At 37.1% G+C, this 27,031-nt stretch overlaps 1 protein-coding gene across 2 annotated transcripts in view; it reads right to left on the bottom strand.

Annotated features, from left to right (window-relative positions):
• The window catches only part of RB195_017028 (uncharacterized protein), a gene marked incomplete at both ends in the record, with an annotated part of 60,264 nt that extends 33,501 nt beyond the window's left edge, over positions 1-26,763 (bottom strand). For both annotated transcript variants that reach the window (XM_064183833.1, XM_064183834.1), the window contains one exon: positions 26,697-26,763. In XM_064183833.1, the coding sequence (XP_064039714.1) occupies positions 26,697-26,763 (67 nt within the window). The remainder of the gene's footprint in view (positions 1-26,696) is intronic.
• Positions 26,764-27,031: the final 268 nt, after the last annotated feature.

Here is a 27,031-nt window from a genome sequence, read left to right as displayed (position 1 = left end):
GAAGGACTAAGCGGGCGAAGAGAAAAGTGCAAAAAAGCTGCGTCGCTAAGAAAAAATACGTAAATTTTCGAGAAATTTCAAGTTAGTGTCTAGAAGCGAGCGAATAAATGACTTCTACATAGGAGACGGATGATTTAGAGAACACTGAGGATTTCAAAGATCTGTCGGATGTCCATGGTGTACGGTAATTCACTGTGGACCAGTAGAAAAAAACACGCACACGAACGGTTGACGGGTCTCGTGGTATTTTTGGACTGGTTCTCTGGATGGTGCTGGAAATTGTTGAACGAGAAACAGCGCTGTGACTCCGTATGTATTCAAATAAATAAGGATTGGAACAAAACAATTCAGTTCGTCACACTGTCGTTCTCAAGACAGCATTAAGCCAGGAAATGGGCGTGTCCCCGCGTGTCTTGGCCCCGGATCTACTGCTGTCCGAAACAAATTGTCTTTTCACCAAAAAAAAAGTAGAAGAAGCGATTTCACTGAACACGAGCATTTTATCGGTAGTTCCGCAGCAGAAAAGCATTTGGAAAGTCTTTCAGATTTCGTAACACCTTGTCGATTTTTATTCTGCTGCTAACAGTAAATATCGTAGAGAAAAAATGTCCTCGATTGGAAAAACGAGATACTCCAATGTTCTTAAATATTTGAATATTTCAAATTAAATACCTTAAGAAATTAGAAAAATTATTCAAGACATTAAGTTGAAAATAAAAAAAAAACAAATCTGCCAAATTTACCATGGAAATTTTCTCAGACAAATTGATTCTATTAGACTCATTTTCCCTTTCCAGAAAACAATTCCTGGAAAGGGAAAATGAGTCTTCACCACAGAAAAATTGAGGTTTTCTAAATTTCCATGCGATCCATAGAGCAGAACCGCACAACCACCACCAGGGTTCCAGAAAAAAGAATAAAAAGGATTATTTTAATAGTTATGAGGAAAAGTTATGCAGAAATCAAAGTTACAGGGCGTTTTCTTCGGGGAATCGGCCTAAATTGCTGAAGGAAAATTCCAGAACATTAAGAAAAGGAAACGGGAGTGACGGAGACGGAGACAATTCGGGCATAGCCAGCTTACTCCATTTAGAGCCTCCCGAGAAAAAGAAATTAGACCCTATCGAAAGAGAAAGAAAACGCTTAGAAATTGGAGACTTTGAGTGCTGGGCAAGGATTCAGGAAAACTGCAAGTCCCAATGTTGTTTCTCTACGAAATTGGACATTAAGCAAACGAGAACCGTCGGCAAAGAAGCATTAGTACATGGTTAGAGCCGAAAACTTAAGCTACCGTATGATTCGAGCAGTTACCGTATCGATCATTAGAAACGCATGCATTCAAGTATCTCAGTATTTCTTGAGAGATAAATTAAGGTCGGAAAAAGCTGGGAATTGCTCGAGAACGGCTGATATGTCGGTCAGAAATGAAGAAAAATGTAAAAGTTGGTATTTAGAGGTTAATAGAAAATGCATAGCAGTTCTCACGAAAACCGTTTCGTGCTGTGACGTTTTGATCCACGTCATTGCCAGACAATTATGTTATGGAACCAGATAAAAGAAGAAAAACCAAGCACGCGCGTACAGCAAAAAATTCCCAGCGAAAAACTGGGAAGTCAGAAGCGCTGCTCCCAAAAATAAACTCGTAGTTCCCAAAGAAGATTTGTGACCTCCATTTTTTTTTTCGCCAAGTTCTTACATGAGGATGAAACCATAAACTTTACGAGGATCGGCGACGATCCTGAAAATAGTCAAATTCACACGAGAACAAGAATTTTCGACCTACTCAGTCAACAGCTACAGTTCTCAAAGGTGGCGCAGGAAATTGGGATTCCTACGCGAAGAAAGAGGAATGGGGGTGTAGTCCACGAATATGAGCTTGATCATCCTCAATTATGCTGTAGTATGGTTTATAAGAAAACATGTGAATCAGCCTCTTGCAATACTTTCTGACCAACGATGCAACATATTACGCGGTAGATTACGAGCAATGCGCAATGCGTCCGCGATTCTTAAATCCACACCTACCGATTTTGGTATTCCTCCATTATTAGATGGCAGTCGGATTTATTTCTCGAGCGTGAGCGTGATCACGTTCAATTTCCCTAACAATCCAGGAGAACACATCTACAACAGCCGTGTGTGATCCCATCTTCCTACGATGCAACTTATTACGCGATGAAAGGAGGACAATTCCTTCAGATGTTCCTACTGTTCCGAACAATATGGCTCAAAAAAGCAGCAAAAGCTGCTTCTCCCGCATAATTAATACCTACGATACAAATTATTACGGCTAACAAAACAGTCGCAATCCGCAACACGTACGCATTTGTATGCATGATGTAGCTTCTGCTGCTTATGCGAGAAGTGATACAGTTGGGAGTTGCAGACGGTAGACGAGGACATAGTTGCCTGCGTTCTATCGAGTAATAAGTTGCATCGTTGGACAGACGAAGTCACATAAGACTACTGAACACCCTACATTTCTGGATTGCTATGGGGAACCGCACTCGTCACCCATTAACTGCATCTCGATCCTCGTTCAATCGTCAAGATATCTCAATCGTCGTGAGATTTAAAGGCATCACCCCACGAATCTGAGGTGGTGCAGATTTCAGGTGGAGTATTCGTGTACAGGATGGGAGACTATGGAGAGGGGGCGATCTCGTCCATTTCTTCCTAATTGCCGTAAAAACGGCCCAGAAGATGCGGCGCCGCACAAGGCTGGCGCGCTCCAGTCGAACTCCTCGTAGAAAATAGTGCGCCAGAACGCCTGAAGCCGTATCTTCCGGGCCATTTTTTACGGCAATTAGGAAGAAATGGGCGGAATCACCCCCCTCTCCAAAGTCTCCCATCCCGTATACGAATACTCCACCTGAAATCAGCACCACCTCAGATTCGTGGGGTGATGCCTTTAAGAGATCCTATTCTTGTGGAAATTCCCGGGAGTACAAGGAAGGAAATATTTATGAACGTCCAGTGGCAGCTTTTTCTCCGGAAACAGCGGTGAACGGCCGTGCCGCTTGGCTACTCATGCGAATAATAAGACGTACACATAAATGACGTATAATGTTGTTTTGTTCACGAATACTACTGTAAATGGGTCTGGTCTGGAAGGTGGAGAAAAAACGTGATCCATTAGAAATATCTGACCCGGTGCAAAGTCCACGTATTTCCGCTCATCAACTATGAAGATTCGGTCAGTGAAGAGAGGAATTTAGATTGTTTGGGTGATCTCGGGAAAAATTGGATACAAGTGTTGGACCAGAAATTTTGAATATGTGGGAAAGTTATAATCGTACTACATTACAGCGTAATTACGCTTTTCTGTGGTTGTAATTGATTCTTGTAAAAAATTCGAAAGGTATTTATCACAAACACACAAAAAAATCCCCATAAAAATTCGAACGGAAAAATTCAAGCTTATAGCCTGGGAATGACTAATCCCGGAGGAAAATGGAGGAGGCGTGGCTTGTGTTTTACATTGTACATGTAGAGGACCTGTGGATATCCACATGCGCCGAAACGAAGGGCATTTGATCATGCCGGCACGAAATAACACATAATGACACATTTCAGAAAAACGGAAATGCTCAAAGTCACGAAATCGCATGCGGTTTGTCACAAAGTGGGAGGGGCTTCCAGTTGATAACCAATTCTACCATTAACTTTAAAGAAAAGAAACAAGATTTATTTAGAAATGGCATCATTGTCAATCAACGATCGTAGGGTCACATGATTCCAAATGGCGGACCTCCGCCTCTAACTCCCCGGTTTTTTTTATAAATAATATATTTTTCCCTGCAAGGACAAACATATGACGGTAACGAAACCGTTTTTCTCTCTTTTCCAGCCGTGCTACCGTTATTAATCCTAATCCGATAGCGATTTCTTAGCGCAAGTTCGATGAGTGATAAATCTTTGCCGGACCCAACCGTTCTCATCCTGATGGGCTCATCCAGTCCCAAATGTATTGATAAATGTCTCTGCCGAGAAATTTTGATTAGGCAGCACTGGACCCAATCCATGCCTGTTTATCCGGTCAATAACCGAAATTGGATGAGAGCCCAAAAGTCGCACGGTCAGAGTTGACCTCAGTTTATCGATTGATACGGTACAGATACTGTACCTAAGCCGAACTGCAGCAGAAGTAGAAGACTGTATGGAAATACATACCTCAAGTCATATGAGTTCGCTATTAGGAAGATGTTCCGGAAAATCGTCACGTTAAGAAAAAAGAAAAAAAAGAGGTACAAGAAAATATAAGTGTATATAGTATAAGTAACGTAACTATAAAAATAATGTAAACAAATAAAAAAAGTAATATAAATAAAAAATAATAGGACAGAAATAAATTAATACAGATAAAATAAAAATAAGTGTAATTAAATAAAAGAAATAAAAGCTTTCAAGTATAATCCACTGAGCCATACATACACACGCAGATCTACTCCCGAAACGAAAAGTGTATTTTTTTTCTGGAGGAATGTTGTTGACTACTTCTTGCCAAGAGGCAAACGCTGATTATAGAAACCTATACTATTTTTTTTCGAAGTAAACACTTTGCGTAAACAAATCATCCAACAAACAAAAACAGAAACCATCCATGATATTTTCTGTGAATCAGAGAAGTGAAACCAGTTCAGGGACAATTGATAAAGAAGCTTCAATTTTTTTCTTTACGAAAAACTATGAATTCGAGAAAAAAAAGAAGAAAAAGAGCCAATTTATTCGACATTAGTTCAATGTAGAAACTTCTAGAATCTATTTTCATAATTTATATTTAATTTATTTTCATAAATGTTAATTTACTGAGGTATTTTCTCCACACTGTATGCTCTTATGTTTGAGATTTGAGCGAATTTTGCTGTTCTGACTATCAGAGCTTAAAAATTGGAGATAATAAAAATATTTCCGTCCGTCTAAATAAGTTATAAAATCGCAAAGCAAAGTTCAAGGAGAATGACGAAAAAATTCCCACCTATTTGATTTTAACCCCGAGATTCGAAAGCGCCACTCAATGACACTTCACATCACGCCCTTCGTGCGTGTGAAAATGGATCATTTCGTGGAATATATACAGGGTAGGGTGAATATGAATGAGAAAAAAAATCCACCTTTTCTATAAATTCATTAAAAAAATTGATTTTCGAGAAAAAGTGGCAAAAGTAATAATTTGTCATCAATTAAAAAGATCCAGAGAAAAAGAAAGAATATTATTTCAGTGGAAATTAATAACGATCGTTAAGAATGTTAATATTTAAAAATTTGGTAATATTTGGATGTTATTAATATTATTATAATATTAACATCTAAGGTATTTTTATTTATCAACACTATTAGTAATTTTTATTGTTAATAATATTAGAAGGAAAGCGAATATTTTTAAAAATCACATCAGCTAAATGAATTAAATCTAAAAGATCTTTACTTAAAATAGAGTTTTAAAAAAATCTTTGATTAAAATCTTAAAATGTTAAATCTTTGCTTCCTATTCCGCGTTAAAACCAATGTTTAAGGAGAAGGTTTAGTTAATGAGCCTTAATAATGTTTATCACTTATCATTGAGGAAAACACTGGAAATTCCCCCCGCTTCCCCCTTTATTGCTCCCAATTTTTCCCCTTTTTTTCAAAAAAAAAGAAATGAAATCCTCCTGGGGCAAAGATAATGTCGTAGGATATTTATCACTTTGAAGATGTCATTGTAAAGAAAAACGACGTTAAACCAGATCAATAGGTGTCTCTGGAGCCTCGAAAATCCTTCGAAATGAAACGAAATTCAAAAACGCATGGAAAAAAGAAGGCGATAAATGTTGCGAATGCAGTTTCGAGTGTCTATCCCTCTTTCTGAACGACATATGCGTCAAAAAAGAGAGGAACTTTTCGAAATCGCTCCACTAATCCGTCAAAAGTACACTGAGAACGTCTATTGAAATGTTGTAAGCGTTCCCGAGGAAAGCTGATAAGCCTGGTAGCAGAAATAATTGAGAAATTATTTTAAAATTTTTTAAGATAAACTTAACTTTTGGGATTTTTAAAATTTTTAAGATAATTTTTAAGATTTAAGATGTGTTATCGAAAAGAAAAAAGAATGACGACACAATCGATTGAGGGGAAAAGTGCTCTGAAATTTTTGAAAAGTGCTCTAAATTTTCCAAAATTTTGATGGTCACAATTACGCGGAAGCGTTCGTTACGTATGCGGGGAACGCTAACGCTACGTAACCACCAAATTAACGTTATTAAAGGGATCATACTGCAATGAACAAGAATCTCACAAAAATTACACTCATGATCGTGGTAAAAAAAAATTTCTTTTGCTGAAAATGAAATTTTAGAATTTTTAAACGCACGATTAATTTTATATTCATGAAAAATTGGTGTGATTTGCGACGATGATGAAGATGTGACCCGGATTTAATTTTATATTCATGGAAAATTGATGTGATTTGCGACGATGATGAGGATGTGACCCGGATTTTTGTATTGACAGCCGAGAAAACTCAAAAGAATCATATTAATATAGATTAAACATTAAAAGAGACAAATTTATGGAGGAAACATCCATCAGCGGAGAACAAAAAACAGCAGCAATCCACCGAATCAAAATGTTGACTATTTCCTGGGCCAAGCGATGTATGCGGGCACTCTAAAAACTCTAAAGAATTTCAGTTCGACTCGGTGAGGTCTTAAAAAGAGGGACACAAAAACAGCGAGAGCAGAGGTCTGTATTTCTTTTCCTTCGCAACCCAATCGAACACAATCTCGTCACGATCGTCGGCGTGGGAGTAGCGCAGTTGGTAAGAGGTTCCGTTGTCACTGCGCAATCGATCGTTGGTTCGAAGCCGCCCTGGTGCTAACCAAACTCTTTGATCCCTTCGGGATCGATAAACTGGTGCCTAACCGAACCTGTCTGGGGGGGGGGGACACAAACATTGGCTTCGTATTACCTTCCTCAACACCTTATGAGGCTCCACACGCGTCCATAAACCACAAACGATTCTGAATCGAAGTCGAACGCATAGGCGCATTCCCATTGGGATTGACCAACATCGTATGCTGTTTGTCCTTTATTCTTTCTTTCCTAGGATTTTCTCGTAGGTGTTTTTCAGTGACTGTAGTCCTTAAATTTTCCTCCAAACAACGATAAAAAAGGAGGGAAACGAGTTGGACCAAAGGAGGTGGTGGAATTTGAAAAATCGATAAAGATGTTGGAATTGTAATTTAATGGCTAGAATGATAAATTCAACAAGTAATAATAATATTTTTTTTTTGCTAAAGAGCAGAATTTTGAATTTAGATAATTTTTGAACGGGACATTGTTAAGAGAGCAACTAATTTTCTAGTAATATTTGATTTTCCGCGACTATACAGTATTTTAACTAAAAAAAACTCAGGCTATTCAAAAACGATGATAGAGAAAATAAAGCATGAAAACAAAAAAAAATCCCTGCTCAGAAAAATTCTCGGAATGTACTCAAGCAAGTCCTTTTCTTGACAAAGTTCCTCCTTTCTTATTGGGAAATTAATAATTAATATCTTCTTATTGGGAAACATATGAGTAACAGACTATGAAAATTTTACGAGGATTTCAATTACATTTTCAAATAGCTGAATAAGGAAATTTCACGGGAATTGCCAAATTGTGGATTGGAGAGGCAATAGGCGTTGACGGTTCGTTAACGTTTTCTGTGATTTTTTGTTTCCCGAAAGCGTTGTTGACGATGACGGAAATACCAAAAAGGAATATAATTGAAGAAAGACAAAATTAAAAAAAAACAAATTCAAGTTTAAAAAAAAGAAGACAAAAAATAATTTAAAAGAAACATAACGGAATTTAAAAGCAGTGTGGAAAGGAATGTGGCGTAGAAGTAGTTCTATCCTACAGTATCCAGTGTTTGGACCCACTAAGGATCTTAGAATCGTTATTTTCTTCAGGAGAGCAACGTTAGCATACGATAGCGGTCCAAATCGGATGGGAATTGACAGCCACTCCGGAAAGGTGATAGGTTGTGCGGTGAATTTCAGCCGAGCGGCGCGCATCTCTTCCGGAATTCCTGAGATTCGAGTCATTCTCACTCATTCATGCATACAAAGCGAGTTGCCGCTTGAGTAGCGCCTGGGATCCATGCGTTCGCATACGGATTTGTACTCTGCGCTAAAATTATACGGCGTTAAAGTTCTAGTTAGTTAAAGGTGCGATGAGAATGCGAGTGCGACTGTTTTCGTCCGTAGGAGAAAAAGAAAATTCCAGAATATGGGATGGAAGTGCATCAGAAATGATAGAATTCCTAGAAAATTCACGAACTTTACATGACTTACATGATTCTCCTTCAAACAGGCGTCTACCATGCATAAAAAAATAATAAAAATAAAACAAATATTTTAATAATAATAAAAAGTATAAGTAAAGTCATCAGGTCGATAAAATGAAGAATTAAAATAAAACAAGTTTTAATAATACTAAAAAGTACAAAGTCAATGGAGTATGAATCCTCTCGGGATGCGCCAACTCCTTCACTTTAATTCAGGATCATTTGGGGTTTACTAACCTGGGTCTAGCCTATGCAATGACTTACGGTAGCCAACCGATGCGTCAGGTCAGTGTTTTTATCCTCTCAGGCAAGTCTCGCACCAATTTATCGTCCCGGAGGGATGAAACCCTTGGTTGACACCGGGGCGGTTTCGAACCATCGATCGATCGGGCAGTCACAGCGGACCTCTTACCGACTGCGCTACGTCCCATTAAAATAATGATAATAATCTCCAAATTTTCTGTGATTCCTGGTAGATTGAGCTAATCTGGATCAAGAACTAATTCTAAAGTACGTGGACGAGTTTCCAGCTGTAATTTTTACCTGTAATACACGTCTCAACACGTACACATAGACATAACGTGTGAAGGTGACATGGAAGGGCAGCACCGTGAACTCGTACACTTTGTTGACCCGAGATAAGTGTTTCTCAGCGAAATTTTTATTGATTTTTAATTTTTTAATTTGATGGGGGGTTAATTTAAGGGAAATTGAGGGTTTTTATCCGACCTCAATTTGAATCCAGAATAGAAAAAATCCATGAAAATATGATTATATATGTTTCTAGTAACTTTTCGATTGTTAATTTAGGCCAAATAATTCTACACGATCCTGGATCCCGGATTAATTTTGTTTCCACAATGAAGAGACTCAAAAATGACCCAGCGCGCTCTGTAAATATTCCCGAATGCTCCACAAAAGCAACAAAAATAACAAATTGCACGATGAACGGTGGAGAAAACCTCTTATTATTAATTTTTCTAATTTCTACAAAATTCTATGTAAGATAAAAAACAAAATAAAACAAATAAAAAAAGAAATAATAAGAAGTATCTAGAAATGAGCAGATAAAGTTGCTACCAGGATTATTGTCCGCTAAGTCAGCGGAAGGTTACTGAGATGCAGCTATAATTCTTTGGATGTGGATATTTTATGCTAACACTTAATTTATTTCCGATTTCTTCGGAACAGAAAGTGTTAAAAATGGGTTCCTTAAACGATTTGGATGAAATCGACCCAATTTTGAAAAAAAAAAGTCCTAAAAACTACAGTAAAAATGAGGCACTACTAAGGTTAAAAAGAGTTCAAAGCACAAGAGCCATCTGTTCCAAACAAGACATCAAAATGATGACTTGCTTAAGAGCTTCAACCTTACCACGCCCCGTTCCCTCTAAGGTTCGAAAACCCATCCGCTTCCCGAAATATCCCAGCATAGAAGATTTCCAGCGATTTCCAACTCAGATCTTCGGACAGCTATACGACGATGACACGGCTTTTAGAATAAACAACGCCAGTTTTTCTACATTTTTATGAATTGCTCGAATCCCACCGGGAACGGCGGTTGTTTACAAGAAAATGAGGATTTCGAGGTGGTGGCGATGGTCATCGTTTTTCTTCTAAGAACTCTTAGTGCTGGAAAAACCGCCAAAAAGATTTTATTGTTAACAATCATCTAGTTTTTGCCTCAATTTCTTTCCCCATAATATCGCGAATAGGATTCTGGCCTAGATCTTTTAGATCCTACATATCTGGCGATGTTGTCGGATGCGTTCGTCTCAAATTTATTCCATTCTTTATTTCACAGCAAAATATGGAATAAATACTTAATTTTTACTTTTTTTCAGTTGATCTCTACAGTATTCAAAATTGTGCCGAAAATAATTCGGAATCCTCATTTTACCGTTATTCTCAGCTCTTTAGTTTCATCATCATCAGATTCTCCGTGGGATCACCGCAATTCCTTCTGGATATGGTTTTTCAAAAAGTTTTTTTGTTCTTTTTCCAGTTATCCAGTTCTTTAAGTTCTTCAGAGTTTCACTTCGTTGGTTTCTTCCTGTTTTTTTTTCTTCTTTTTTTGATAATGCGTTCTTCTGCACAACTATTGTTACGAGTCACATAAACATAAACATAAATAAACAGAAGTGCTCCAGACGTCCAGTATCTTCCAAGACTAACTGATATCTATTCCTATAGAAATAAAGGGTTCCTACAGAAATAAAGGCAAAATTATCCGAATTTCTTATGTATAGGTCCGCCGAATCGCGACAGGAAGATCACTGAAGTTTCTGATATTGAAAAAATGTTAGATTTTCTCGAGGACCCGGTAATTTTTTTACTAATAGTTTTTAGTGGTAAAAAAACAGTATAAATAATGCAACGCAAACATAAACATGTTTATATTTCTTCTCATATTTACCTAAGCTAACTTATAAAATGAACATATTTTTCTCTCACGTATAAGGCCCCGCCATGCATATAAAATTAGTCTGATAGATTGGAAATTAGGATAACTACAAAATAGAAAAGAAAAGTAGAAGAAAAATAGAGCAGTTTAACAGAGACGCGTTGAAAATGCTACAATTTTTAATTTTTAAAAACTTTAATTAATTAATTAATTAATGAAGTTTCAAAATTTTTAATGATTTTTAAAATTCTACGTGTCCGCTAATAATACATAAAATCACAGTTCAACTATGTAATAATACATCGTTATTCTATATTCTAATGAATATTCTAGTTTTTAGAGAAATATTTCAATTTTTCTTCGTCAGCTGCTACTTCAGAAAGGTGGCCATATCTGAATTATGTAGCTGCGTTAATTTAGCCCAGGATTTGTCATTATATGTAGTTCCTACAGTACACTTAACTCACTACGGTAGCAGATTGTAGACTAAAAACCCCAACCTTTTAAGCAGCTAGTAATTCGATACTTAGTATTTTAATCTGAAAAGAAGAAAAAAAAGCTGAGGAAAATGATATACGCCATTAGGGTCGTGCACTTCTCAATAACACACAGCATGTTGGTTGAATTTACGGAAAATTTCTGGGGAAAAAATTCCGAAAGTAAGATTCCCTTCCGGACCTTCAAAATGACAATGACCCGCCATGAATGAATAAAATGATAGATTGAAAGGGTTTGAACCCTTTTTCCGCCCGTTTTCGGAGTCAGATTCGGTTTCCTTTCAAAAAGAAGCGGTCCGGGAAACGAGGTGAGTATTTGGTTCTCCTTCTGGGATGAATCTCACCAAAAAATCAGAAATACTTACTAAACACATTCTTTGTGCTGTTTTTTTACTTCAAAAATCACAACTCTGTCTCGTGTTGAGAAAAGAAAGGACTTTTTCATGGTACAATATTTAAAGCAGTGTAGATCCTGAGCAGAAAAGGAAAGAGTTCGTCTCGCAGGAGCAACACGAGACATCTTTATAATCGAATATTTCGGAGCAAAATTGGGAAGAATGATGAGAAAAATGGAAACTGAGAGCGTTTCATTCCATTGGGACCGTCATTGCGGAAATCTTTTGGGATCTATTTTAAAAGAAAAATAGTACAGTAAAAAGCAAATAAGTGAGTAAAAAAATAATGGTAGTATTTTATTTATTTATTTATTTAATTACTATTCTATCGAAAAAACGGTAGTGAAGAATGAAACGCTGGAAGCATTATGTAGTGGGAGCAAATCCGCGCCAAATCTGTTAGAGAACTTGCTAATTGATGTATTTTCCAACGTAAAACTATCTCTAGCCTTGGACATCATCAATAAATCACGGAGAAGACGTTAAAATTCAGTCAATCCAGAAAACGAAGAGTAAAACTGACGACTGGAATCCCAAAAGACATAATCAGCCCCTGTTCTTGAGAATTTTCCATGAATTAGAACTTTGAAAAAGTTAATTAAGGTGGTGAGTAATATTTTCCGGAACGGAGACTCGCCATGTCTCGCGACCTAGTCACAAGCGCTCCGAACGCATGTTTCAACGCTTAAAAATCATCTATGAGTAATTTTCAGCCTGGTGATCTGATTCGAATACATTAGCGAATAGTCGTTCGAATATTCGAAACCGTTCTCACTCTTACACCAAATATTCGCTGTTTAAAGGCTAGAAGACGTGGGATTTTCTCGAAATTTTTTCCGTAAACAACATTTTTTTGCAACGATAAGTTTTAGAAAAGTAAATGGTTCAATTTTGGTAGCAGTATGATTGATTTGATCTGTAAAATAAAAAGATAATCAATATTATTTTGATTATTTCGAAGAATAATTTTGATAGAAATAATTTCTTAAGAAGAAAATTCCTGTTTCAATGACACTTCAATATTCGTTAACTATGCAGGGGCCTTAGGTAAACAAAGCGTAATTAGCATGAGGTAGGAGAGGTTTGTATAAAATGGATAGAGTTAAGTTAGGGAAATTATGGATTAGGATGGATACAGAGGATCTGACGCACGACAGAACTACCGCAGGCCTTAGCGCAAACGAGAAACGAGTTACGCGTCAACCGCTAAAAAGAGCCGTTGGTTGCTGAATGAAGCGCATCGAAAGTAAACAACCAGCAGAATGTTGCCAGTTTTTTTTTTCTTTGCAAAAAGAAAAGAAAATTAGTTCAATAATTTTGCAGAAAGCCGACCGAGCAATGGATGGAGAACACATCCATAACATCGAGTAGAAAAACTTGCGTCTCATCGCATCGTAGTGGGCGTGGCGGGCGTGGCTGCTAATGCATAGTTGAAGAAGTCACAAATAACCATTGAAAGCGAACGTTACGAGCACTATGAACGAAAGGTCTAATGGAGAAGAACGCAGCAGGATGTGAGGTAGCCGAAGAATATTCCCGAAAATTCAGGGGAATTCCCGCACACTGCCAATATCATCCCCACTATGGAATTTATTTTTTTTTACCTTTCCATTTAATTATTATTTACTTAATTTCTATCTACTAATTCTATTCTATGATACTACGGTACCACACATTCCCAATACTATCCTTATCATGGGATTTATTTTTTACCATTCTATTTATTATTATTTACCTACTTTCTATCTACTAATTCTATTCTATGATATTACAGTACCACATATTACCAATACTATCCTTATCATGGAATTTATTTTTTACCATTCTATTTATTATTATTTACCTACTTTCTATTTACTAATTCTATTCTATTATAATAGCAGATCTAACTATCTTTTATTATCTAATAATTTTATTTTCTAACTATCTAATTCTCATTAATACGATCTACATGACATATTTTAAGGCTACACTCTCAATAAAAACTCACTTCTGTTTAGATTTTAAAAAAATTAATAATTCAAAATAACAGAATAAATAAATTAAGTAGTAACAAACAAAATAAAATTTTAATGATGGTTCATGCAAGAAGCAATTAACAAACATATTAATATTTCATATTTCAATAATATTAAGTAATAACAATAATATTATTATTAAAATAAAGATTTTTGCATCCAAGCCTTGGCATATTGACTTATTGATTGAACCGTTCTATTTTTTTATTTTTTAGATTATTATTTATTATTATTGATTTATTTCTTTATCATTATTTATTATTATTTATTTTTTTTAGATTTTTAAGGAACATATCTCCTGAGAGGATCCTTCACCTTCTGCAAAAAAAAACAACCTGTTCACCTGCCTCGAAGAGAACCGCGTCAATTTTTACAACCAAAAAAATAGGTGCAAAATTTTACCTGCGAAAAGACTTCGGCAAGTTTCACCACCAAACAAACTAAGTGAAAATTTTTTTTGTTTTTGTTTTTTTTTGTTCTGACTGGGATATAATATGGTTATCTCTTCTATAGTAACGTCACTGATGCTTGCGAATAAATAAACAAATAAATAAATACCCTCACTTCGTACTCCTAGCTTGAAAATCGGTTCGAAAAACGCTCATAAACAAAATTTTAAAAAAAATTAAAGGTTTTGTATTGAGGGCCTAACCTTAGGCTTACTTCATCACCTCACCGCTCACGAAAAAACCAATTAACAAACAGAGTACCGCAACAAAGTAATCTTTTGACGCAATTACTCGAGCCACGTGTTTTCGAGAATTTCGAGAACAACGCAGAAACGCAGAAAAATATCTTCTCAATATTTCTGTAGAGAAGTTTAAAGAAAAAAAAGGATTCAAATAAATCAGCCATATTTATCGTCGAATACCATATTCTTTGCAGGTTCCCATAAAACTTCGTATTTAAATCCTTATATGGATTATCTTTAGGTCAATAAGAATATGATTTATTTTAAACAATTGAGAACGGAAGAGAATGGGAACAATTTCCGTATGCATTTTTTTCTCCACATTTTCATTTACATTACATTTACAGTTCTCAGCAATGTTCACACTGTGTTCTTTTCTTTCCGGAAGCCAGCAACAATTGTGGTCGATGACTGGGGCTGAGGATAGGGGTGCTGTTCCTGCGATTCCTTCACATCTAATCAAGTCTTATTGGTGCAGCCAGCAGTTTTTTCTTGGCTTCCTCAACTCTGATTTCTCTCATGCATTTGCCGCCATACTCAGTTTCGCTAATAGCGCAATAAGTAATAATAATACAGGAGCAAACTGCTCCGAGTTACTGAAGTCATGAAATTTCAAAAATCCTCGAAGGAAATGACGCATGAGATTTTACAAACAGTTATTTCAAAACAAATAATTGTTAAGAGATAAAGTCACTGGCGAATCAGTCCGCTTCCGGATGCGCCACCACGTTCACTTCAATTCAGGGATCGTTTGAGATTCACGATTTACGTAAATCTCAAACGATTCCGAAACGAATGAATCTCAAACGTAATTTACGTGTAACTAGCCTACACAATGACTTGCGGTGGCTAGTCAAGTCACTGTTTTTATCCTCCCAGACAAGTCTGGCGCCAATTTATCGATCCCAGAGGAATGAAAGGTTTGGTTTGCACTAGGGAGGATTCGAACCACCGATCGATCGTGACGTCACAGCGGAACCTCTTACTAACTGCGCTACACCGTAAATTGACAGTGTTAAGATAATCTCCAACTCCTCTCTTCTGGAAATGCCAGCATTCTGAAGTAGAATTCTGTTTTCTTGTTGTCCCAACGAGATTTTGGTAAGACTTCTGCTTTTTGGTGATGAAAGCTTTGGTGAGCACCAGGGCGGATCCGAACTTCTGATCGATCGTGTAGACATCAGAACGTCTTGCCGGCTGCGCTACACCCGCCCCAAAACAAATACTTACATTTTTCATGTTGCTCCAGCATATGAACAAATCTCATAGTATCTTTGCCGTAATTATTACATTGTTATTTTGTTACCTTACTATTTTTCAGTTAAAAAAAATTATTTTTATCTTTTTCCTACAAATCAACAAAATAATGCAACAACAATAGTCGAACGAAGTCTGTAATATTGCGTGAATGATCGCAAAGCACTGAACGTTATTTTTGGGATATGTTTACTCCCTTTAACGCTTCGCGTGAAACAAGTGATCGAAACCCGAACTAACTAAAATCACGTCACAAAACCAGCATAAATAATACATGAGTTCGCGTCTGCGTTATTTTCTGTGGGTGGAAATAAGGTCAGCGAGCATTTTCAATGCAAAACTGACAGTGAGATGGCATAGCAAATAGTGTGCGAGAACTGGTCCCCATGAACATATGTGTTGTTGTCTTGTTCTACGCTTTCTATAAACATCATCCACATTCCACATTCTTCGCTTCTTTCAACAGACTTATAAAGTAAAAAGAATAGTTATTTTTTGCCGTTTATTGTTTAACAAGTGTTTCTTCTTTCATGTATGTATTTGCTGTTCAAATAAAAAAAGATTTCTCCAAAAAATTAAGGAAAAATTTTATGAGCTCTCCTTAAAAGCGACGCGAATCAAAAAAAGGAGAAAAATCGACTACAGACGGGATTAAATAGTGACACATCGAAGATTTCTTTTTGGATTTGAGAAAAAAATCCTCATCTGTTTCCCGTAACATTCAGGAAAATCAGGATTCAAAAAAAGGATATTTTTGGAAAAAAAAGGATTACTTCGAATAATAAAACACAAAATTAATTTTCACAATAGTAACACAAAATTAATTTTCAAAAAAAATAATTAGATGAAACGAATTTAAGAGATAGAATAAATCAATAATAGAATAAATTTTCATCGTGGATTGATTCGAAGGTCAACAAATTTCAACCATCGACATAAAATCCATGAAGAAGAGAATGAAATATTCAGAAGAAAAATGGAAATTCTTCTGAGAATATTCCACATACAGATTTCTGGAACGTTCACTTCAAGGAAGCGAACTGTTCTAAAAACATTCTCAGATTTAATATCTACGTTCCTAACAAAAAGAAAGGCTAATTACTTCTAAGATAGGATTCACTCGAACAATTTTTTTCGAGGATCTTTTCCCAGCCTTCTAATTAATTTTGAAAATGTTTCAACGTTATTTCCCTATGTTTCATCATAGTGCACATGTATATTACTGAATTGCAAATAAATTATGGAAAAAACTCCATTTACATGCATCAAACCATCATGAGAACATGAAAAGTACCGTATCCTTGAATTAGTTATATATAATTTTCTAGAAATTCCCCTGAAAGAAGCACATTTTTTAAGAAAAAGTGGGGAAAAGTTGATTAGAAAGGAGAAATACATGGCGCGATGAGAATAGGTAGGACAGACTAATTACTCAAGCAATTGTCAGGAAAGAAATGAGGGAGAAACTTATTATTCTCGAGTTTCCCCGGGATTTTCGAGGACTCACTGAATATGTATCCGTCAGTGGTTGGTCAAAAGCTTCTCCTCGCCAAAAAAACCTCCCTCAGTGACGAAATAAAGAAGACTCTGTGAGAAGAGACCGGATAGAGACCCTGTGGCCTGAATCAGTGGAATTCGTGTGAGTTAAAAAAAAAAGTTTTTTTTAATAATCAGAACTTTTCACATTTTTCTTCGAAGATTTCTGCAAAATTCCAAAAAATTCAAAACTGCAGATTTCTCAATCACTACACGAGCACAGACGATAACTCGTCCGAATTCAGTCCATAAAAAATCCGCAAAAGCCGGGAATTTTAGAGAATGATGTGGAAGAGGACTGGCATTGAAAAGAGGTCTTCTTAAAAAAAAATTACGATTCACGGATCTTTAGAGCCTCAAAAAAACTGGAGGCGGTCAGTGAAGTACCCAAGAAATCCTGTGGGAAAGTGCTCTAAAAAACCAAGTAAATTTTCCCAATAAAAGCATCGAGAAAGAAACATGTTAGCGGATAGATTCATTCTATTAGGCGGAATTGGCCGATTTCCTCCAGAACGCCGGAGTTCGGAGAGAGATTGCGAGAAAGTTTACATGAATTATTGAAAAGTTTTAAGGAATATGGCTGAGGGCGGGAAAAAAAGATGTACTAGCTGGCTATTTCTAAAAATAGGAAAAGCTGAATTTCAGAGAAAGTGTTTTTAACTAGCTCTACACAATAAAGGAAGCTCCGACATTCCGAGAAATAAGCTCTCAGCCGAGACGACGGAGAGAAAGTGAGTTGCGCTTAGCCTGAGAATAGCTTGAAGGCAAATTATTCGTGTTGACGCCGACATACATCGACGGAAAATCTCAGACAACCTCCAAAGTTCGCTGATAATTAGAAGCCAAACAAAAAAAAAAAAAAAAAAAGAGAGAGAGAGAGAGAGAGAGAGAGAGAGGACAACTCAATACGCCAGTTATCTCGTCGCCGGACAGCAATCTCGTCCCACGGCTGCTTAGCGGGATTCGGTCGGCTTCAACTCGGCGGATGACAAATAATTTCTCAGCCTCTGTGGGCTTTCTCGGATAGTGATGCCTATTTTTGTTTTGCTCGAATGATCCTGGATGAAGGAGGAAGAGGAAGCTCAGTTGACTATGTAATCGAATCTGTTCTCAATTCTTATCCTGTCTTGTTGTTGACGAGTGCGAAAGAATTTGGGAGTGACGTGAGCCAAAGAGGTTTCGGCCTGGTCGTTTAAAACTTCTACAAGTTCAGTAACGAACACATCAGGTCCCGCCAAGAATAGCGTTGCCAAAAACGGTCGGTAGTGGCCTACTATATGGGGTACTTTCGGGGTCCCTTCATCCATTTCCAAACCATGCAGATTACATGCAGAAAAGCTGCAAAACCCATGCAACTTCCCTGTTTAGTCAGTTTTGAAAAAGACATGAACGACATTTAAAAAAAAACTTTAAAACTTCTAGAGCTCCGATAGCAGTAAGGTTGAGTTTGACCTCCTCAAAAACAGTATTGGGACCAAAATTATCAATAAGAGAAAAATAAAAGTAGTAGTTTCAAAATGATCTTCTTGAAAATTACAATTATTCTCTTAATCAGTAATGTCATTGTTGAAGGAAATAGAAATCTGGGACCTCCAAAGGTGAAGGTCCCACAACTTAAGTTCCGGTATATTATCCGTTTAGTTGTTTTTGATATCAATGATTCTTTCGAGCACTATTCATATGTGCACCGTGGTTACATGGTCCCATCTAGAGCATCGTACCGATCAAATGTGCTCATGATATGCGACGAGGACGCGCAAAAAGTCAATCGATAAACCTCACCTATCAATATTTTTTTGAGTAGAAATCTTACCGAAGGTGGTGATTGGAATAGTACCGTAATTAGTAATTGTTAGCAAGCGATCACCTGTTTAACAAACGAAATTTCCATTACTTTTGTACTTTTCTTTCACCATTATTGGAAATTATGCGAGATGCAGCTAGCAATAATAGCCAAGTTTCTTTAAAACCTTTCAACCTTTATAAATTCACTAATGAATACTTTAGGTCCGGTCCCGTCAAGAATAGCGTTGAAGGAAAGGGTAGGCAGTGGCTTTCAAAGACTTAAAAAAGATTTTAAAAAAAGCCAAAAAACCTCATTATTAATTCATCGTTTGCTATATGGAAATATTTTGACCGATTCATACTTCAAAAAGTTTCTATATCTGGGACCAAATAAAATGATTAACCGAATATTCGAATTATTTAGTCCGTGTCGACTAGCCAAAGCTGCTTAATATTCAAAAATCTTGTTTCTGGAAGACGATCGAAAGATCGAACACTAGAAAATCTCCAATTTTCCACAATATCGTTTTACTCTTCCCGACAAAATGACAGATTTAGGTACCATTTCACGTATGAAGATGCTACACTAGAAAAATGCACTAAATAAACATCATAGCACCTGCCTGGTAGCTGTGAGGTCCTGTGTTACTTAACTCAACATGGAAGATGGGTTAACCCACGAAAAAATCCAAAACAACCCACGAAATAACCGACCTGTTCGGATCCGACCATGGAATGAACAGTTTAGGAGTGTAGATTGCGCATACGAACACGATAACGTCCAATTCCCTCTCACCTTCGTCCGAAAAACAGCGTGGGAAACGGCCTTCATGTTCGAATTTCCCTACAGTGCACCTAACAACGTATCACCTATGTATGCAACTACACGCATACGTACTACGTCTGCGAGCGAGCGGACGGTGAAGCGCTGACCGCAGACGCTGCTTACCCGGCTTGATGGAAGATTCAGCGCACGAACCTGCGCTCGCATACGTGATACGTTTTTGTGTGCCACGTAGGAAAATTCGATCGACGGGGCCATTTCCCACGCGATTTTTCAGGACAGTTAAGGAGGGTTGGACGCGATCGCGGTCATTTTCGGCGACCCTATTTTTTCGTAGAGAGATCGCAACATCGTAAATTTCGTGGTACACTGCCATTGGAAGATACTTCCAGAAAAAGTTTCTATAGAAATAAAAATAGCGGACATTGGTATCGGCTAAAAAAAAAGTTATGAAGAATCTAGAAAGAAAAGAGAATAAGCAGCAAGAATCCTTTAAAAATTCAAAAAAAAACCAGAATTCTAAGTTCTACGTATTTCAAGGATTTTATTTCGAAATGTTTGTGATAAAAATAGAAACAATAGAGAAAAATACAGCGAACAGCGAATTGAGATCGTAGAGCTGATTTAGCAAATCCCCCGCTACATTTTCCAGGAAAATTCGGTGGCGTCAGTCCAGAAATTTTGCAAGAAAAAGGAATGAAATTACTAGATGATGAAATTACTCAGTGCCGACGGTTTTCGATGAAATTTTCGAGCAAAAAACTTTTGAAAAACTATAGGGTTACGGTAGCTGTCAACGCAGGGGAAATCTAATTCACAAAAGCATGCGAATAATCAGGAAAAAAATGACTTTTCATATATTTCTCAGGCAAATATTAATTCGAAGAATCTAGAGGAAAATTTCGTTTGTCAACGCGATGGCAAGGATTAATCCACAGCGGTTGATTTGACAGCTATGACAAATTCGGCAGCGCTGTCCAGGATCGCGCTGCGTGTGTCGTGTTGTCTCGACGGGAAATTGCTAGGTGCACCGGCTGTCCATGTGTGGTTGGTTGGTTGACTGATCCATGAGTTATGACCGACAGCATATGAGGGACGTGCTTCTAGTGGCTTCGGTTAAGGGTTAAAGACATCACCCCACGAATTTGAGGTGGTACGGATTACAGGTGGAGTGTTCGTATAGGGGATCGTAGATTGTGGAGAGGGGGTGATACCGTCCATTTCTTCCTAACAGCCGTAAAAAACGGCCCAGAAGATACGGCTTCAGGCGTTCCGGCGCGCTATTTTCCACAACGAGTTCGATTGGAGCGCGCCAGCCGTGTGCACGCGTCGCATCTTGCGAGCCGTTCTTTTCGGCAATTAGGAAGAAATGAACGGAATCACCCCCTCTCCATAATCTACTATCCCGTATACGAATACTCCGGATGAAATCCGTACCACCTCAGATTCGTGGGGTGATTCCTTTAAATGAAGCAAACCCAAAAGGGTTACCCATTGTTCATTTCAGGAATCCCATGGTTATCCGAATGATTGTTGATCTAACGGGTGAAAAATGAAGAAAAAACAAAAAAAAACCAAGAAATTTAGAGAACACAGAAACAACACAAACAAACACAAAAAATCTTCTTTACGGGGAAAACACGTGGCAGTTGAGGAAAGGGAGGAAGAACAAAACAAAACTGCTAGAACTCTTCCCTCACATTTTCCTCTCTACCAAGTTAGGATACAGTTATCCATATTTATTTTTAAAAAAAAAAATAAAAAAAACAACAGCTCGAACCATAGCAGGGTATCTTACAGTAACTCACCAAATGACTTGACTATGACTTGTATGTTTTTCTGAACTTTTTTTTTCTTGAAACAATATTCAAAACCACAACAAACACCACGGTTCTTCTGAGCGATTACAAAATAAAAGCACAAACCCTCAAGCCGGTATGAGAATGAGAATTCAATGCGTTTTTTTTTGCTGACCTGTACTACTGGAAAAATACTACACAATAAATAATACCGATACTAATAATTTACAAAAAAAAAACAAGAATATAAATAAGAACACTTTTTGTGCAGTATTTTAGTCGTCAGTTTACAATAATTTCCCCCTTTGCGAATAATATCCTCCTTTCCTCAATTTTAATGTCTCTCCTTTTCTAAGTTAAAGTTAAAAAGTTTTAAAGTAAGGAAATAAAGGTTTTCAGGGTCAGGACAGAGCACGAAGAGCTAAAAAAGACTCAAGCATTCGCGAAAAATCTAGACAATCGTTATAAAACTAACACAGGGGTAGTCAATAAATCTTCACTTATATACCCACACGATCCCAAACACCCATAGAGGAAAAATATCCAGAAAAACTGAGCTGCACAGTCAATGAAAAATCCCACAATAATAGACTAATAAGAGCTTGATTGTAGAAATTCTCCGCAAAGAGGTTGTTTATCAGGCGAACGTGAAAATGGTAAATAAACGAAGAGTCACTTGATCCGTTGATAGCAAAATCAACTCATTTCCTAATCACATCCACTTGCATAAACAAACGGGGGGAAAAACAACGATCACTGTAGATTTTATTTTTTCCTGGATATTAATAGATATTTTGTATTATATTTATTAATACACAGTATTATATTTTGTATTATTTCGTATTTATTAATATGTATTATATTTCGTATTATTTCGTATTTTGTGACCCAAAAAATGACGGAAAACAGTCCTTCATCAGATCCTCCATTAATCTTTATCAAGGATCGCTAATTCTTCGACAGAAGGCGAAAAAGAGGCGAATCCGCGTTATTTTTTCGTCTTTTTTTTCATAACTCGCCTCAATTTGATCTGTATTATAAGATCTACAAATCAGTACATTCGTGAGCGCGAGCTTTACCGATTGAATGTAATTAGAACTTTCAAAACCTATCAAGGAAACAGTTTTTAGAAAAAATTGCCTGCGGGTACACATTAACAGGGCTGAGTCCGAGATAATTACGCCCCAAGGATATACGAATTTTGAGATGAACATTTTTTTTCGAAAAGTGAAATGATAGTTACATATTCGTAATCTACATAATTTTGCGAACAATCTGATATCTCTCACAGCTAGAATTCCATGACTCTGAAGATTTTATAAATTTGACTAAAGTGAAATATCTGAACTTCAGGAACGACCGACATTACCAGCATAAAAATTGTTTTCTTACAAAATAAGCAAGAAAACTGTTTGTTGTAGGAGGAGCTCATCTCTTAGTTTTCCAGCTGAACAGGATTTTCTGTTTCTTGCAGCTAAATATACAACTTTGGTATTTTGCATATTTTACTCTGATTTTTGACAGTTTGTAAATCGCTAACAAATTAGGTTTGCCATCTCTCGTCACAATACGATGGAGGACAGTCTTTGTCCTATGAACTTTTCCGAGTTCTTCTTTAATGTGTTTTAGCTGCAGTCAGTCTTGAATCTGCAAAGATGTAGAACTTTTCATGTATTTTTACAGAAAGCTTATTTTTTACGATTTATTGAAAGTTTCTTCAAATATCAAGTGAATTTGTTTAATCAGAAAGTAGAGATCTATTGAATGGTGCTAGTTTCAAGAAATTCTGTATCATTCGAATTTTCATCACAAACTCCTTCAGCCTCTATGGGGGATCATTGTCATCCGGGCATGCCGAACCACCAGATACCTTAGGACACACATCGAGCTACGGCTGTATGCTGCCGCATTGATTACTACATTTGAAAAAAATAGAACAACTACAGAGAAGAAGGTTTTTAATACAAAACGAAATTTTTCGAGATAGTCCGGTTTATTTGTGGAAATTGCAAAGATTTTCTCGGAGATGAGCAAAGGCTTTCTGAGCTGCTAATCCTTGACGTAATTTTGAATCCATCATTTTGGTAGGTCTATTCAGATTTGTACTTCACTAATTCTTCTATTTTCTTCGTCATTCGATTGCTCCATTCCAGTCGTCGTAGAAATATTCGTTTTAATATAATTATTTCCTTGACTTTATTTATGACTTTAATTTTGAAGAACAAAGAATGCAGATAAAACAAAAAGAAATAATGTGAATAAAAAAAAGATAAAACAGATAATCCCTGAAGAATATCGCTGGGCAGGTGTAACATTCTTCTCTGTAGTTGTTCTATTTTTTTTTCAAATGAAGTAATCAATGCGGCAACACAGCCGTAGCTCATGGTGTGTCCTAAGGTATCTGGTGGTTCGGCATGCCCGGATGACAATAACCCTCCCATAGAGGCTGAAGGAGTTTCTGATGAAAATTCGAATGATACAGAATTTATTGAAATTAGCACCATTCAATAGATCTCTTCTTCCTAATTAAACACATCCACTTGATATTTGAAGAAACTTCCAATAAATCGCCAAAAAAATAAGCTTTCTGTAAAAATACACGAAAAGTTCTGTATCGTTGCAGGTTCAAAACTGACTGCAGCTGAAACACATTAAAGTTCCGTTCGATGTTAAGTTGGTCACCCAAACCCTAGTATCCGTTTATCTACCGTAGAGTTCTGGGTCTGGGAAAAGGATCTCGCGTGAGGATTTCCCACCCTCTGTAGTGGGAGAATGACCAGCCAACCCATCACTCCTCATGCTTTAAAGGGTCAGCCTTGTTGTGTAAAATTGAGGCGGAACTCTAGTGAACTCTGTTCCATCTTGTCCTTTTTTCTGTTTTATGGCACACCTGCAGGTGTTTGAATAAATAAATAAATAAATAAAGAAGAAATCGGAAAAGTTCATAGGACAAAGACTGTCCTCCATCGTTTTGTGCGGAGAGATGGCAAACCTAATTTGCTAGGTTCTGTTTCTGTTCTTTTTTCGTCTTTTGTCGAAGAATTAGCGATCCTACTGTATTTTAGTAGCCTATTAATTGTACACCTTCCTCGGCAAACTTGAACTTACAATGAAACCGAGTCTTTTTTGGGAAAATACTGTAATCATTCGATCGTTATGGGTATTTTATGGTAATCTATTTATTTTATTTTATAGTATGCATTTCCTAAAGAAAAATTGACAGTAACTGCCACCTAACTCGAAAGTTTACTGTCATTTTTTTTTGTTAGGAAATACGCAAAAAATTCGTCAACGAGAAATTAGACGAGAGAGGTGTGGTTTTATCCTTTGCGCTTTTTCATGAGATACGCAACACATTCAATTCTCCGGAGTGCTACCAATAAATAATAAATCGGCGCTCTCGGATTGGGGAATTCGTCGTAAAGAGCGCTACGTGAATGAGCTCTCGGGAAACCTTGTAACTCCCTTCAACACTCAAAACAAATATGATATGATGGACGATGACTAAACAAATATGAATATGATAAATAATATAAAATAAAATAATAAATATAACAAATAACAAAAATATCTCCCGCTTACTTTTTCCGGGTCCCAAGTGAGCAAAAAAAAAAGTTGAATTGACTTTGAGTGAGTGCTTAGCGGCTACGAAACATCCGTCGTTCCCATTTTCTCCCATTTTCACTATTTTCACCTTTAAAACTTTCAAAACACCCACACATTCGTTAAAGCAGGTACAGCTGGTTCCTATGTTGTTAAGATAACTCATTAGATTCTGGATTAAATAAGATTATTATCTGGAAACTCTTCGGGACATCATTCTCGTTTTCAAAACCAACTCCTCCCACCCAGTTTTCAAATTGAAAAATTTTTAATTCCGCGAGTTTGTAAGCGCTATCAGGAATAGCAGTGAAACCTGGATCTTTACGAATTTCACAGTCATGTTATGGAAGAACGCTAAACGAACAAGTGCGCCTTTTCTGCATTTGCAGACAAAAGCCAGTTACAGTCGGTTCAAAACCACATGAAGCTCGGTGCAGTTGCGTAAGCAGCTGCGCTCGAAGCGATGCGGTGAAGCTAGGATCCAGGTGAGATCATCGTGAACAACAGCGATGAGTCATGATAGCAGAGGTCCCCTCTCGATCCTAACCACAACTTCACCGAGCTTCATGACGTTTTCACCCGACTGTAACTAGCTTTCGTCTGCATTTGCAGAAAAGGCGCACTTTTTGAGTTGAGTGACCGAAATGAAACTGATTAGTAGGATCCTTAGAGTCTGTAAAGAGGAAAATAGACGAAGATCAAACGCATAAATAAATTTGGCCTTAGTGGACCCATCCTTGCTCCCTCAAGGACTACCGTAGTCGAAATTCCCTTTTTTCATAGACTTTTCAACAGCTTACTCATAGATTATGACGCTCTCAACAAAAAGCTATAAAATCAAATATAAAACAGTAAATAAACTAATGATTTGGTGTAGAATTGTACTTATAACAATCTCATCACTGTTGTAGATCTTTAAAAAGAAACCTTAAAGGCATCACCCCACGAATCTGAGGTGGTACGGATTTCAGGTGGATTTCGTATTCGTATACGGGATAGGAAACTATGGAGAAGGAGGTGATCCCGTCCATTTCTTCCTATTTGCCTTAAAACACGGCCCGGAACGGCTACGGCTTCGAGCGTTCCGGCGCGCAATTTTCCGCGAGGAGTTCGATTGGAGCGCGCCAGCCGTGTGCACACGCCGCATCTTCCGGGCCATTTTTTACGGCAGTTAGGAAGAATTGGACGGAATCACCCCTTTCTCCTTGATCTACGACCCCATATACGAATAATCCACCTGAAATCCGTATCACCTCAGATTCGTGGGGTGATGCTTTTAAACTGGGAAAACCACGTTAAAGACTGGAAAAAGTGAATTTCGGGATACTCGCTCTATAAAAAAAGTCTTATATTCGTTTATGGACCGCACATTGACCGTGCATTAGAGAAAGTGCATTTCTGGAGACGCAGACAGCACAAGGAATGGAGTTTGCACGTCAAAGAACGGTTTTGTTGATGAACATAAGTACACATAGTAAGTTAACAAAACAGAGTAATAACTTAAAAATTTCGTACAAAACGTCTACTTGCCCTCAATAATTTGTTTAAATATCCATCTTTTGCTTTTAATGTAGAAGAATATGTTAAGAAATAAAAAAAAAAATAACAAAACCCACCTTTGTTTGGTACGCGGCACGATTGTGTACGACGAAAGTTGAATGGCGATGCGGTTGGTTCAACCATCTGGAAGATTTTTTCCTTAAAAATTATCCTTTCTATTTTTCACCACTGATACGAAAGAGGAAAACTCAGCGAAAAGTAGGAAACGAAGGTCAGAGCAAGGATGTAGAGGGGAATGTGAATGCTGATGAAATTCCGGAGATAATTTTATAATGACGGCAATAATTGCGACCAATTAAGACCATGAACAATTCAAATAGAATAAAAAATGAAAATAACAAAGAAATCCAGAGACACTTGGGGGAAAATCAAGGAAAAACGTAAAAAAAAA

Source organism: Necator americanus, chromosome II, assembly GCF_031761385.1.
Source record: "Necator americanus strain Aroian chromosome II, whole genome shotgun sequence".
Classification (NCBI taxonomy): Eukaryota; Metazoa; Nematoda; class Chromadorea; order Rhabditida; family Ancylostomatidae; genus Necator; species Necator americanus.
The sequence above is the reverse complement of the archived record's forward strand: the minus strand, read 5'-3'. Positions and strand labels throughout refer to the sequence as shown.